This window comes from Aedes aegypti, chromosome 2 (assembly GCF_002204515.2).
Source record: "Aedes aegypti strain LVP_AGWG chromosome 2, AaegL5.0 Primary Assembly, whole genome shotgun sequence".
NCBI classification, from domain to species: domain Eukaryota; kingdom Metazoa; phylum Arthropoda; class Insecta; order Diptera; family Culicidae; genus Aedes; species Aedes aegypti.
The window spans coordinates 154137010-154153937 of NC_035108.1; the positions used below are offsets into that span (position 1 = coordinate 154137010).

At 37.4% G+C, this 16928-nt stretch overlaps 1 protein-coding gene across 21 annotated transcripts in view; it reads right to left on the bottom strand.

The window, feature by feature from the left end:
* LOC5569595 (poly(rC)-binding protein 3) overlaps positions 1-16928 on the bottom strand; it is a 441652-nt gene that overhangs the window by 48911 nt on the left and 375813 nt on the right. For 19 of the 21 annotated variants that reach the window (XM_021842853.1, XM_021842849.1, XM_021842852.1 and 16 more), the window contains one exon: positions 14338-14617. In XM_021842853.1, the coding sequence (XP_021698545.1) occupies positions 14338-14617 (280 nt within the window). Of the gene's footprint in view, positions 1-14337; positions 14648-16928 lie in introns of all 21 variants that reach the window. The other 2 variants (XM_021842840.1, XM_021842846.1) reach the window with 1 other exon arrangement.

Genomic DNA, 16928 nt, shown 5'->3' on the forward strand with positions numbered 1-16928 from the left:
TAGTTCACTTAAATAAAAAAATAAATAAATAATATTAATGCTTTAGAAAAAGCTAGACCTATGTTCGATGTCAGTGCGACATGGGAACATTTTCGGAAACCTGGAGGAAATTACCAGAACCCCACTCAATGCCGTCGGTGTCAATAGTGGGGTCATGGTACACAAAATTGCCGCATGAATGCTAAATGCATGATTTACAGAGGTTCTTCTCACGCTAAGGACGTACGTCCAGTGAAGGAAGATACCGATAAGTTCATATGCGCCAATTGCGGGGGCAATCATAAGTCAAATTTTTGGGCTTGCCCTTCGCGTAGGCGAGTCGTCGAGGCTCGTGCCAGGCAGATGAAAGATAATATCCGTTACGATAACGGTTGTTTCCGGTATTTCCCTGGTAAAGTATCGCACAATGCTTATTTTTCAGTTAACGATTGCTTGATTAGGAATCATACCCATCAGGAAGATTATAATCATGCAACATTCACAAGCTTATTTTAATCCGTCGGGTAGCCGTTCGAATGTATCTACCCAAGGAAAACCCTTTGCCGATACCGTAGCAGGTATTTTGAACTCCTCCCTTATTCATACTAAGAGTATCCATTCTAATTGTTTCAAATCAAATGGAAAAACCCTGCCGCCACAGGAAACTTCTTCTCCGCCTCTTAGCATACTGAAAGTTCTAACGGTAAATCATCAGATAATGTACCAACTTCAAGTGATATGCCTGCCTCTGATTTTAATTTTCTAACTGAACAATTGAATCTAATGAATGATGCAATGTTCAAAGCCACCACTATGACTGAAGCAGTCCAAGTCAGTGTAAAATTTACTAATCAAATTGTTATTGGATTAAGTTTTTCTAATAGATCCAATAAATAATAATTTGAATATTTTAAATTGGAATACTGGTTCCTTGAACGGTAAAGAGGACGAGCTGTTTAATTTTCTTACAGCTAATAACGTGCATATTGCAGTTATTACTGAAACGTATTTGAAACCTGGATCCAAACTCAAAAGAGATCCTAACTTTTTTGTTTATCGTAATGATCGACTTGATGGGGCATGTGAGGGAATTGCAATCATCATTCATAGGAGTATGAAACATCAACTTTTTTCGTCATTTGAAAGCAACAATTTTGAAACTTTGGTTGTTTCTGTTGAAACACAGCTTGGTATATATAATTTCAAAGCTGCCAATATGCCTTTTCAATGCTTTGGGCAGCAAGTTAATTAGCTCCATACTGACTTACGAAAATTGACTCGCAATAAGCCAACAATGTTTTGTCATTGGTGACTTTAATGCCAAATATCGCTCATGGAATAATTCGCAAAGTTATTCCAACGACAGAATTTTATTTGATGAGTGCTCTTCAGGATATTTCTCAATTCAATACCCTGATAGCCCTACATAGTTTTCCTCTCCTAGACACCCAATTGACTCTAATCTCGATGTTAACATTTCTTTACAAACAAAACTTGATATTGACAATGCTCTTGAAACTTTAACAAATTCCATTGTTGAAGCCAGGAGCATTGCAATTCCAAAATGTGAAGTAAAATTTGAATCCGTGATTATAGACGATGATCTTAAACTCTTGATCCGTCTTGAAAACGTGAGAAGAAGGCAATTTCAACGCACTCGCGATCCTGCTATGAAAATTATATGGCAGGATTTGCAGAAAAAAATCAAGAAACGTTTTGCACAATTAAGAAACAAAAATTTTGAAAATAAAATTTCTCAATTGGACCCTGGCTTTAAGCCCTTTTGGAAATTATCTAAAATTTTGAAAAAAAAAACTCAGAGGCCAATACCGGCATTGAAAGAGGAAAACAAATTATTACTAACTAATTGCGAAAAAGCACAAAAAACTTGCTATGCAGTTTGAAAGCGCGCACAATTTTAATTTAGGACTTACTAGTCCAATAGAAAATTAAGTTACTCAGGACTTCGGAAATATTTTCAATCAAGAGAACGTTTTCGAAAATTCCTGGGAGAGAGATTTGGAAGAAGTGAGAACTATTATTAAAAAATTCAAAAATATGAAAGCTCCTGGCGATTATGGAATTTTCTAAATCCTGATCAAGAAACTTACAGAAAGTAACTTATGATTCATAGTTGATACATTTAACGATTGTTTTCAGTTGTCATATTTTCCTGACAAATGAAAAAATGCTAAGGTTGTACCAATCCTGCAAAAACAAAAATCCTGCAGAAGCTTCTAACTATCGTCCAATCAGCTTGCTTTCCTCCATCAGTAAACTTTTTGAAAAGGTCATTTTGAACAGAATGATGGCCCACATCACCGAATTTTCAATTTAGGCCAATGAACAGTTTGGATTCCGTAATGGACATTCGACCACTCATCAACTTTTACGTGTAACAAATTTAATCCGTTCCAACAAATCTGAAGTCTATTCTACTGGTCTTGCTCTTCTAGACATAGAAAAAAGCATTCGAAAGTGTTTAGCATGAAGGTTTGATTTTAAAATTAAAGAACTTCAATTTTCCAACATACATTGTTAGAATCATTCAAAGTTATCTGTTAAATCGTACACTTCAGGTTAATTATCAGAACTCCAGGTCTGAAAGACTTCCTGTAAGAGCTGGTGTTCCTCAATGCAGCATTTTGTGACCAATATTATACAATAATTTCACATCTGACTTACCTGAGTTACCTCAGGGATGTCAAAAAACTTTGTTTGCGGATGACACAGGCCTCTTCACAAAAAGGCTTCGTCCTTTCGTGTCATCTGTAGTCGATTGCAAAATAGTTTGGATATTTTTTCTTCATACTTGCAAAAATGGAAGAATTCTCTTAATGCTTCCAAAACTTAACTTATAATATTCATACATATACAAAAAGCTATTTATTTGAAACCTTCAAGTAGACATGCTGCCACGATAAATTGGTCAGATCTAGGACTCATGCTTAATTGAAATTTTACTTCAAACAATCACATTGAAGGCATTCAAGCCTAATTTAACAAATATGTAAAATGTATTTATTCACTTTTTAATAGAAAATCAAAACTTTGTCTTGAGAACAAGCTTTTGATCTTCAAACAAATTTTCAGGCCGGCCAACACTAGGAACAAACAAATTAATTATCTTTTAATTGCAGAAAACTAGGTTCATCTATAATAAATTTCGCGCATTAAATTACGCACCGGCCAACCGACTCCCGCCCGGTAGGCTTTTCTTGTTCCATTTTATTATCGCGGGTGTTGCCTCATTTCCATGAGTGCTTTTTTGCTGGTCTGCTAGGCCAACCTAGCAGAGTATCGCTATCGAGCCAAATCATTATTATTAATATACTATAAATGGCAAATTAATCGCTTGTTTAACCCGCGAGTGGCAAATTGGACCGGAAAATGCTCAATACGTACCATAAAAAAACAACAAACAAGAAAAATAAAACTCGAAACACGATTTTTTATTGGACTATATTTATCCACACTGCGAGCGAACGAGTCATGAATTTTCAATTGCGCCGTTCAGTCAATCGTCCGGGATGGCCTTTGATTGGGAATGTTTCTGCTTGACCGATTCTTAAAGCTGTTTCTAATTGGCAATGGCAATAAAAAGCGCAACGCCAGAGCGATTAAACAAAGTCAGCAGAAGTAATGATCCAACAACAATTCTATTACTCTTTGCGCCGCCGAAGAAACTTTGGCTTCGTTGGGGGAGCATCAAAGCGGAAACGGAGTTTCCCTTAAACTTTTTAAATTAATATTTATCATCCCGGGATAGGATTGCCATTCGTCGGACCGACCGAGCGGCTACCCGTCCCACAATTTGTTATTAATCCTTTTCGACGCGACTGGACGTCAGAGGAAAAGCCAGCCAAGAAACTTGACTCAACTGTCACCACCCTCGCTCATACTAGATCGGTGCGATGCAGCTGACTTGTTTATCCTGGCTTCTTGCTCCGAGGAGTTTTAATTGTTGTTGTCGCCGTCGTCGTCGTCGTTGTCTACGTCTTTGTTGGCAACTTTATCCTCCTGATGGCGATGGACTTTCGTGGCTGGTCAATTGTCCTTGCGGGAGCAAACTGCGTAATAAGTGTAATGAGGTAAGTGCGGAGTGGTCTTCGCTAATGCACTACTTTAGTTCTCATTAACGGGTTCATATTCTGGGGATTTGAACGAAAACAGAAGACTTAAAAGAACAAGACTTAAGAGTTTCTAGTCGTAGTGGTAAATACACAACTATTCAACAAGACCATGATGAGAATGGCAGTTTCAAATCGCTGTCCGGTCGCGGATCATTTGGGGTGGACATTTTCTCGACTTCCTACTTAGTGCATTTTTGGTAAAATCGCATAAAAAGTGCTCTAACTGTAGAAGTACTTATAGAACAAGGAAGCTTCGTCCCAGTTGGGATGTAACGCTAAAGAGAAGAGAAAAAGAGCATTGAATTCCAGTAAAAGTTGAGTACAGAAGAAGTTTATCTAGGCAGTCTAATCTAACCGAATTAATCTATTAATTCACGATCAGTTGAAACCTTAATCATTGCCAGCCAATGCCTGAAGTATTGATTCTCTTTACTTTACTGGCAAGCATAAGTTGCTGTTGTAGTGTTTCTATTTTTTTTTCGGAGGGCGTTGTAATATTCAAAATATGTGTTACAATTCTTGGTCGTGTGGTATTTCGTTTAAATTTCAATTGAGCTTACATTTTTCGACTTTTAATTCCCTGTAAGAATACATTTTATAATGTTTCTCAATCCAAAATTCGACATAACAATTTTAGAGTTTGGTTGGAAAAAAGGAACAACATGGTTTTGGAGTTACTTGCGACAGTAAACATTAATACTGTCAACACAGTTTTTGAACAAGCACTTCAATTTTTGTGTTTTAAAAATACAATTGGCATTTTTTTCGATAGCAGTTTTTTGCAAAAAATAGAAGAAAACGGAGTATAAGCTTTTTGTCTCATACTCACTGACGTATAAGTCTTGACTGCTTCCAAGTAACGAAACTGCAAAATCCTGTCCGTATTAACATCATGGTAGCTTACCATGAAACGCACACTCTCCAGGTAACCACCATGCATGGTAGGTATCTGTAGGCAACGTGAGCAAATAAACAAAATTGTTCAGAAATTCACAAAATTGTGCCTCAACTCTTCCGATCCTTTTTTTTCAAGCTAAACGCACGTGTTCACAATGATATTTTCTCGGCTTCTCACAGGGAAATATACACGCACAAATATGGCGAAAAACAACACATCACTTTGGGGCTTTGGCAAAACAAAAGCTTGTTCCCAATAAATTTTGGATGAGCCGCTACACCGCCATGCCAATAGCTGGCGGTAGGCTTCCCGGGGATCAGATTTGTTTTGTCACTCAACTGCCGAGTGGGGTTTCGCAATGGATCCACTTTACCGGGGTGACGTCGGTTTTAGTAACACGAACGCCTTGCTTCATATATGGAATCATAGAGTGTGAGTCGATCCGTATTTTACGTAATACACTGGAACTTGCATTTAAGCAATAGATCTGGGCTACGTATATAGAATTTTGCGTAAATAGAAGATGTGTTTCGTAAATATATTTCTTGTCCTGGAAATTTATTTTTTCTATTTTTTTAGATTGATATCAAATTGATGAAACTTTGTAGATTACAAATCTTGAAGCTATTTGCTAACTGTCCTTGGTAGTCTCGATCAGCCACGAAACAGACCTTCAGATCTAAAAGCGTGATCAGTGATTTATTGAAGGTTTCTGGAGCACATTTATAAACATACTCCGTCATGTTTCAAGTTCAACGACCGGTTAAGGTTATACTAAAACTTCTTTGAGATAGCTTGTAGACCAGCGATCATTGGATATTTCGACATTCCTGTTCGAAGGATAAGGACAAGATTAATTCATATGGACTCATTTAATGAAACATAATTATACTGTTTAAGGTTATCCAAGAACTGATTGGAATACAAGCCATCAGATCTACAAGCGAAACGATGACCTTCCAGAGCATTGCGAACAAGGATCATACCTATACAGACTCATATAGTTAAGTTTTACCAAGTTCTGAGTTCAACGGCTATTCAAAATTAGCCAATACCTAATTCCTTACAGTACAGGTCGGATCTACAAGCATAATCAGTGACCTCTTAACGGTTTATGGACAACAATCATGTCCGTACTCCGTATACTTCGAAGGATAATGATCAAGGTTGATACCCATACTGACTCATTTTATTATATCCTACTAAGATTTTCGTGCAACGACTTAAATATGGAATTCAGATCATCAAATCTACAAGCGTAAAGAGTGATCTTTTAGAACATTGCCAACATGAATAACACCCATACAGGATCAAAACCTTGGTAAAAAGGTTGAAGTTCAAACACTGTTTAAAGTTAATCAATAACTTAGAATACAGGTCCACAGATCCTAAAACGTAACCAATGATCTTTCGAAGGTTTATGAACAACATTTATATCCATCTCAGTGGCGCGGGAAGTGGATAGGACAGGTAGGACATATACTACGCACAGTCGAAGGATTGTCCTACCCATGATTCATCAGTTCAATATACATACAAATCGATCAAACTAATTATCGTACTTATTCTTATGGAGGATGGACGACATGATAAGGTTTTTCATGGTATTCTCATGCCTAGTAAATCGTGACATCGTTTGTGCAGGACACTCAAAAGTATAGGCGCATGACAAGGATTGAGAATATCTACAGTGAAAATTCTGGGAAACTAACTGTAATAATTGCTACCAGAAACTTCTTCATTTGTTAAACAAATGGAGCAATCCTCTAAGGCATTTCTGAATGAATCAGTGAATGCTTTCTTAAATATATCTACGACCAACCCTGCATATGTTCTGGGACAAATTGTCGTGACCATTCCTGGAAGTAATTCTTTTGAGAAGTCTCTGGAACATCCATAGAAAAATATCAGACGATTATTGAAGAATATTTGAATGAAGTAATGGACTAATCTAACAGCCAGTCGCATCGTGTTATATACAACACGAGTGTGATGGTGCTAACGATTTCTCAACGTGCGATCAATCGTGATGTGATCTATCACGATCTTGTGATCTATCTTGACGATTTTAAGGTGAAGATGAATCGGAGCCAAACCTCAAATTTTAAAGAGCACAAATCTGGAGATCCGAACGTCCGTTTCAGCTGAAAAGTTAATAGATTGATCACCAGCTGGTGATGACTAATCGATTAAGTTGTCAGCTCAAACGGGTGTTAGATTCTCCAGATTTGTGCTCTTGCATATTTGAGGGTTGGCTTCGATTCATTCTTCATATCAAATAGGATTTTTTAACGCTTATTCGCTACCTGAATGATTCTTCTGCATATCTTCGAGTTGAAAAATAGCATTAATTCTTTCATTTTTTTGGTCTAAAACCATTGATAAAAATGAACAAACAGTTGAACAGCTGAGATAAGATAAGAAAGATAGAATCTGATTGTTTTTTTTAACGGAGGGCTCATAATTCAACATGATGAGCGCTGAGATGGTACAAAATCATTCAACTGCTGAAAACCAAGAAGGCGTCGAAATCCAAGATGTCCGCCAGATTTTTCAACCTCGAAATGATACACCTGCGTTTCGGCATTACGTCTACATTAAAACAAAACCTACTTCTTTCAATTTTGCTATTCTTCACATGCATGTTGGGCGCTACTAAAAATGATTCTTTATGGCTCAGAAAATCAAGGATGTTTTTTGGCTTTAAAATTTAAGACTTTCATTCTAAATTAATGCAATTTTGTCAATGTTTTACGTTAAAACTTCAGATATTACCACAAGACTTACTAATGTCCCGACGCGCAATCTAAAAACTTCATTCAATGAAAACAATGCACATGGTAAAAACATGTTTGTTTGATACAATCAATGTATTTGGACGGTTTTCATTTATTGTATTTATTTATTCGTTATTACTGAATTCAAAGATATGTCGAAGAATTATTCTATTGTCAAAAATCGCAATATAAAAAATCCTGTTTAATAACCTGTATTTACAACTAATAAAGCTGAGTATCAGGCTCGGTTACGGTAGGGACGTAACGTCAGGAAAATGAAGAATAATAAGAAGAAGAGTATACGTAACTTTTTTTATTGGTAGCCTCTAAATTCGACACGCTGAGTGCTATCAAGGTGAAAAATTAATTCTTCTACTTAAAATCATTATGGCGTCAAAATCTAAGATGGCCGTCAGATTTTATCACTCAAAATAATACTCTTATTCTTTACTCGACTCGAATAAAACACTAACGAATGAAAACTTGTTTTTTTGTTGTACAAAAAATGATGTTTGTATTGATTGCACTCGTCATATACGTCAAAATCGTAGAACATGATTTAGAAAATCGTTCATTTGATATGGTAAATACCATTGCTCAAATAGTTTCTGTAGCCTATCTTTCGCAATTTTTCCTCAGCTTTCTGATGGTGATGTCAGAATTCAAAACTAGCGGTGCACTAATGGTGAAAAAACGATTTTTCTAACAAAATTCAAGATGGCGGTCAAATTCAAAATGGCCGCCAATTTTTTTTTTCAAGTTTAAATGAAACCTATATCCTTTCTCTACACGATGCCACAAAGTTTGAGTTATGAGACATATCACGTGAAGAAATACCCAATATTTATCAAAAAATTTCCTTTTTTTTGCAAACTGTTCAGCTAGCTGGCGTACGAGGGGTCCACCAATTTGAGAAAACCGAAAGGACCACCCTTAAGTTTTATCGAAAACTAGCGATCAGTGACATAAAATTGGAATTCTAACGATGGGTGCCGATGGCGGCCTGGTTTCAGCGAGAATTGCTCTGTGTTGTTATATTCACCAAAATGGTTTTGGTGAGCGAATTTGGTGGATAGCGAAGACAATTTCTGCTGCATAGTATTCATCGAATGTAACGCGGTTATTGCACCATGGCCAGATTCATTTCTCGAACGCGTGCACGAAAAGAAATAACAATTGTTATTGAACACTAAGTCACCGAATAAGTAAAACATTAATTATTATTTTCTATTCTTCTTCTATTTATTCATCTAAGATTATAAATTGAATCACTTTAGGATTCATCAAGAAATTCCACAGCTCTCTGGGATTCTTCTGAAAATTTCACTGAGATTCTTCCTGGAACCCCTAATCAAGTCTTCCGAAAATTTATCTGGAATTATTCCAAAGATCTCAAAAAATGTTCCGGTGATCCTCATGGAATCCCTTATAAGAAATCCTTCTGAAATTTATCAGGAGATCACTCTGTAGTTCTTTCATAAACCTATCTCGAGCTGTTCCGTCCAAAAATCCTTTTTTATTTATTCCGAGAATTCTTCTGGAATTTTTCTTGCAATTTCTTTATAATACTACAGAAAATCTTACAGAGAACCTTCCAAGAATCCCTGTGAGATTGTTCTAAAAACCCCTTCTGGGATTCTTTCAGAATTCTCTCGGAAATTCCTCTTAGTTTCTTTCGGAAATCCCTCTGAAACTATTATAGTCGTCTCTCTGATCGCTCTGTGATTCTTCCGAACATCTTTCTTCTTTCAGATTATCTCGGAAATTCCTCTTGGATTTTAATGGAAATTCTTCCGGATTTTTTCGGTAGCATTTCCCTGGAACAGTCTTGGCAACTGTGACAACAAATCACCACAGTTCATCGATTCTGCCATTCAACCAAAACACAAAGCAGCAGCAGCATCAATACCATCAGGCGTTGCGCTGCCAACGGTTCACACACTGCTTGACTGTTTTTGTCTCTCCACTATGACCGTTTTCGGACAGCCATTCCAAGATGAATGATTGAAAAAAGTGTTAAATCAATCAATCGCTAATATTTCGCTAGTGTTTTCAACTAATTGAAATCTATTAGCTCTAACAGAAAGAGCACAATCATTCCGTTGCGATACATATAAACAAGTTCAATTTCATGCTACCTTTATCGAGCAAAAATGCAAAACCCCGAAAACCGCACAAATCGTGTCACCGCAGTTTCACCGAGTCATTTCGCATTCGGGGTTGAAAAACGTTAGGAAGAAGAAGATTACAGTTTTGAAAAGCCGTGACATTTTTTGGTTTTGAACGGTCATGGTTTGCTTTGGATTTTGATGGTCGTGTAGAAAGATGTAAATGTAGAGGCGGTAAATGTTTGCTCCAGTACTTTTCTCATCACTGTCCTGGAACTCTGCCGTTAATGTTTCTACGATTGCTTTAATGATGGATAGATTTTTTTTTCAAGATTTGGGATTTTTCTGAATATCTTGAAGATTTTTCAAGGTTTCCTACAAAAATCCCTCAAGATTCAGAAAAATATAACTGAATAATTTTTTTTCAAAAATCCGTCAGTAATTATTTTGTGAATGTCCCTGAGTTTTTTTGGATATCCCTCTTTGATTCTCAGGATTATTCCGATTCTTTTGGGATACTCCCAGAAATCCGTCCGAAAATACAGTAAAATAACTATCCTTTTTCTGTCAGATTATTCCTTTCAAATTCTTGGAATTCTTCGGGAAATCAAATTCTTGGGATTCTATCGGAAATTAACATTTTTTAAGGAAAGATTTTTTTTTAACAATTTTTTACTAATTTCTTAGAAATTCTTCCGAACACTTCTCAGGAATTGTTTGGAAATCCTTCTAACCCTTTCCAAGAAATCCTTCTACAATTCTAACAGAAATCCTGTTTAAGTTTTTCCAGAAATGTTTTTAGAAAAATTTCGAATTTTCGTTTGGAATTATGATATTCTAATACAATTTCCCTGTGATTCCTCGTTAATGATTTTCGATTTGTTATTTAATTTCCATTTTTGATTTATTAGTTAATATAAAAATCACTCTTGCATTTAAATGGAAATCCCTTAAGAAAACTTCCAGACAGCCCTATGGGACTCTTAAAACATATCCCTGAGATTCTTACGGAAATCTTTCTGTAACTTTTATAAAAGTTACACTGAAATAGTTCCGGAATTTAAATTCTTCCGAGTTCCCGACATTCCGGACATCGCTCTTGGAAATCCTTTTACAATCCCTAAGAAATTCTAAGAAGGATGTTCAGATAAAAATCCAGAAAGATATTTGGAAAAGTTCTAGAATTATTGTCTGAGGAATCCCAATGGTATTTCCAGACGAATACCAGCACGATTCACGGTAGAATCCCAGGAAAACGTCCGTTGCATCCTTGAATGATATGGTATTTCCGGATGAATCTCAGAAGCTTTACGGAAGAGCAGGGATAATTCCCGAAAAAAAAACCGGGAGAATCTTTGAAAGATATTATGGAGCTTTCCAGCAAGATTTCCGGAAGAAATTCAGAAGTATTCCGGCAGAATTTCCGAAAGAATCCTAGGGAGATACTCTATAGAATGATCACACGGAGATTTCTTGAAAAATTTAGGAGGAATACCCAGAAGCATCGTAGAAGCAACTCCGGAGGAACTTATGAAACAATGTTCGAAAAAAATCTAGTAGGAAGTATTCAGAGGATCCTCAGAAAGATTACCGAAAGAATCCCATGAGGTTTACGAAAGATTCATCCAAAGATATCCGGAAGAATACCAACAGGATTTTTGAAGCAGCCCAAGAAGTATTATAAGGATATAGACAATACAAATTACAGAGGCATTTCAGAAAAATTTCAGAAGGATTTTCGAAAGTATCCTCGAAAGATATCCGAAAGTATTCTAAAAGGATCTCAGATGATTTTCGTTAGAATCAAGATGCATTCTCGTAAGAATCAGGAGTATTACCGGAATAATCTCAATTTTTTTTTTGGTAGAATCTCAGAGTTCGGAGGAATTCCAGAAGAATTTATATTTATATTAAAAATATCCGGTAGAGGTGCATCATTATTTTTGGTAAGAACTTCCGTTATATTCCCGGAAAAATAATTCTAAGATTTTAATCCCGAGAAGATACACGCAAAAATAACAAAGGGATTTCTGCAAGAATCCCAAAAATATATTCTGAAGAATCTCAGAGAAATATCTAGAAGAATACCGGAAGGGTTCTATAAAAATTTTTGGAAGAATATCAGAGCGATATTTTAAAGAATACTGAGGTTTCCAGAAGAACTTAGAGAGATATCAGAAAAAATCCCAAGATTTCCAGAACCATCTCAAAGAGTCATTTACAAGAACCTCCAGGATGTTCAGCCGCCGATTCCGGGACCCTGAAAAAGGGCATCAATCCGATGACTGTCAACTCTATCATGCGACACATCAATTTTCTAGATTTTTCTCTGGGAGTATAATACGATGTAAACTGAATATTTTTTTGCAATAGGGTCGATTACAAGTACCTTTGGGATGTTCTGAATCTGATTCCGGGCTTTTGAGAAAGACGTACTGAATAATTTCTTTGAACATAAGGTTACAAATACTTCCAGAATGGTTTTAAGCCGATTCAAGAACCCAACAATTTCCAGCAATTTTATGGCATGATATGGATCGCAATCATCGGATTGATGTTCTTCTCCTGGGTCAGCAATCGGCTCTAGAATATCCCGTAAGTACTTGTAATTAACCCTATGTTACAAAAAATATTCAGTATGCATCATTTAATTGATCTGTCGCATGATAGGATTTCCGGAAGTACCTGTAAATGACCCTATGTTACAAGAAATTATTCAGTGTGCATCGTATTACACTCCTGGCGAAAAATCTTAAAGACTGGTGCGTCGCATGATAGGGTTTGCAGTCATCGGATTAAACTCCTTATCTAGGGTCCTGGAATCGGTTCCAGAACATCCCGGAAGTACTTGTATATGACCCTATGTGCTAGAAATTATTCGGTATGCGTCATTTTATACTTCATACAGCCACTGGACTTGTCCGTAGATTCCAAGGCGTTCATTCAAAGTAGTCTTTGGACAGTTGCAAATAATGATTGGTACGACATATTTCATACAGCCCGCATGGTTGTAAACTTCATCAACATCGGAAAGTTCATAGGCTACGGATGTAGATCTGAAGTTCTATATGAATAAGTACTTGGATTCCCTTAGATAGGCGGTGAACGCGTGTTTGACTATGAATTTTAATGACAATGATGAAGCTCCCGATGGTCACTGATTAACTTTATAAATCTGAATACCTGTACTCCAAGAGGTTTGTAAGTTCAAGAAGACATATTTTAGGTCATCTCGAAGATGTCCGTTTGGAAGTTACGTAAATGGAGGTTTGTGTGTACGCCAAACACTTGAGATCAGAACTAGAGTAAACGCGTTTCTTCGGATTTCTTTCATTGCTAAGGAATATTACAAAAGTTAAAAAGGTGTGTACCATAAATTTTGGAATCCTTCCCATTCGGTGTGAATTTTCAAGTTAAAGGCTCCCGGCCACAATTCACATTAAGTGTAGGTAGTCTTTCGTCATCGTCATTGTGGGTGGTTCAACTGTCGTCAGCTCTTCAACGCCATGTGCGACCCAAATAGAGACTGCTTGCTTGTACAAACGAACGAAATTTCGGCGGGAACAGGGGAAGCCTCACAGCGCGAAGCGGGATTTATTCGGGTGGAAAGGCTTCGGAAAATAAATTTACCATGAAATTCCGGCAGAAGAGATTTTTTCCAGGCTCGGGGATTCATAAATATTTTCATAACGGTCTTCAGGTGGATGATTTGGGCGGAGGCGGAGGATGAGATGAGTGGAGGCTGTGTGCGAGTGTTTTTGACAGTGGGCTGGATTTTAATGACTGGAAACGAGGGAAAGCTTTTCCTGACATATTTACTCTCTGCAGTCAAATGATGCGAAGCAGGCAGGTAAACGTGAAGTGATATGAGAGGCAAAGTGGAAAAAGAGAGATGGAGGCAAGAACGATGGTTTATGAAAAGGGAAAGAGTAAATGATGATATGAAATGATCAATAACGCGCATGAGGACAGGACGGTCGGTAAGTTTGGGGTTTCGGGAGTTTAGCGGGAGGCAAACGGGAAAATCAACAGGAAGTGTGAGTGCAATTGTTTCGAATTTGACGCGAGTAGTCACATAATTGATCTGCGCAATGAGGAATAAATTTCAAAAACTACAACGGGAATTACGAACTAAACCGATGAGAGCATCACTTGAACTAAAATAATATACAATCAGCGACAAGGTTCGAAAAATGTCTGCACGCTGCCTCTACATCAAAGGTAGCAGATAGAGGAGAAGTAGTTGCAACGATGCTAGAATAATGCTAACACCAGTATATCGAGCAATTTACACAATCTAGTTCAAGGCATCCCACCCAAAAACGAGTAAGGTCCCGGGCCTTAGTCCACAACACACAAAAACGTGCACATCGTTCGGATCCCTTCCAAGATTAGTTCCGAAAAGCCAAGAGACTATGTAATGAAAGCAAAGCACCACTTACCTCATGTTGATCAGATATTGCGCCAGGGCCACCGAATCTGGATTTCCGGTGATGGTGATGGTTCGGTCGGTGTTTCCGCTGTCCCGTTCCTCGCAGTTGGAGATGCGGATCATGGCACCGGAGATCTGGCGGATTTCGGCAATCTTGGTACCGCCCTTGCCGATGATGCACCCGATCAGGTCGTTTGGCACTGTCATCTCGTGGGACTGGGACTGAACCTGGGACTGGACGTTGCGGTTGTTGTTGGTCCGCAGCTGGGATCCGGCCAGCGCTGCAAGAGCTACGGGCGAAACGGAAGACGGAGGGGATGCTGTTTAATGGTGGCAAAGGTAATTTCTAATTAGCTCGTATGACAATGTGGGTGATGCAAGTAGATTGGTGATAATTCGACGAAACTATATACGTCAGGCAATCCGGAAAGTATCAAAAGTTATAAGAGAAAAGAAAATAGCAAAACAAAAACAAATATTTTTCAAAAAGCCCATATTAAAATATGTTAAGGCCTCACGGGACGTCATCATAATCACCCTATCCATTTCAAGAAGCAAATCCCAAGAACCACTTCATATATCGATGGGAAAATGTATCACTAAGATTCTATATATGTAGTGCACAACCCGATAAATTTTCAGCTTCATCGGTTCACTAAAACTCGAGATTTGCTTCCACAAAGTTTTGATGATTATTGTTAGAGTGAGACGAAAGATAGAGAAAATAACACGGTCCCCGTATGCCAAAAGGTTGTGACGTAAATACGTATCACGATTCGCATATTGCATGATCGAATAATATCGCGAATTACTCCCAGATCCTCACCCTATCATCCTAGTGCAAACTTCATTCCATAATAACTGTGGAGAGGAAGGGGATTATTGATAACAATTATTGTTTAACACGTCAGTACACACACTGGTGTATATTTTACAATAGAGATGAAAACACCTCGCCTTTTGTACACAGCATAAGCGAGGTGCTTCTGGTGGAGGTCAACTGCGCGACGACCGGAAGGGTAACTAATATCTTTTTCTCTTCTCCGATAATCATTAGGATATGGCCAGTGCTGTATTGACTTTTAAATTTTGAGCAACGAAGTTGAGCACATTAAAAATGGTTAGGTAATTCGAAGTCCCATTTTTATTGGATCTTTGTACAATTTCTAGCAACTACAAATTGTAGATTAGTGCTGGTGAAGGTAAAGTGTACAGACGGTGTAAAGTGGGCAACTATTGATCCTACCGTTTAACTATTAACAATTTATCATATTATTTTTCATGTCAACTTGAGTCCAACCAACATGTCAACTTAAGGTGAAGATGAATCGAAGCCAAACTGCAAATTTTCAAGAGCTCAAATCTGGAGAACCGAACACCCGTTTGAGCTGAAAACTTAATCGATTGATCACCACCAGCTAGGGAAAGTGTACCAGTTATGGCCATAGTGGTTCCCTATTTGGCCATACGGGAAATCTCGATAACTTTCACATTTAAATCTTTTTGAATGTTTAAACATCAAGATATATATTAAATCTTACTACCATAACACACAAAATCTTTCAAAATGTGAAAACATTCAAGTAATTCCGTATGGCGAAATAGGGAACCACTATGTCCATAACTGGTACACCTACCCTAGTGACCAATTGATTAATGTCGTTTTCGTTTTTAGGAACTGGGTCGGTGATCAACACATAAACAAACCAACGTTAGGCAAATTGTAGTTCGGTCGAACCTGAATCGGGTTGGGGTTGAAACTGTGATTCAGAACGGTTTGTGCCAGTTCCAACCTAGGTTCAAAAACGAATTCGACATAAGGTTTCAGCTTAAACGGATGTTTTGTTCTCCAGATTTGTGCTCTTGAAAATTCGAAATTTAGCTTCGATGCATCTTCACCTTAATAGTCCTTCATTTGTTGTAGACAAGACAGCTCACAATTTATAAGTAACTTAGTTTTCAGCGTAATGTATTTCATTATGATAAAGTGCTCTAAGTTGATGAGCCAGCTTTGTCCCAGTTACATGAAAAAAACATGCTGATACTAGGAGTAGATTAGAAATCCTTTATAAGAGAGATTCGCGGAAGCTGACATTTCTGTCAAAGTGTGAGCCAATCGAGCAGCGAGAGCTGTCAAAGTGTGAGCCAAAACATGCGTTATGTTTGTTTTGAACTTTTCTTGAGGAGTAATGAAATCCGCTTGAAATTATTTCGGTAAAAGTAATTTTGCATGAAGCAAAAAAATGAAATGTTATACTTTTTTTGAATTTTTGTCAATGCGATTTTTAGTTTTTGATTTTTTCGGCTGTTTATTAGTTTTGATATGTAGCTCAAAGATCTATAACGAAACAAAATACACTTTATAGCAATGAGGAAGTCATGTCCGTGTTACAATATTATTCTCGACGCCGAGCAAAATCAGCACTGCTGGTCTGTTGCCAAATCATTCCATTTTACTTCCGCTTATCTCTCTATAAAGGATCACTAGAGTAGATGAAAAAACCGAATTTAGTACTATACCATTTAATTCCACTAGAGTTTGTATCCTTTGACAGATACTCGAAGTCGAGTCTAGTACACGACACTGAAGACGGCCTTACA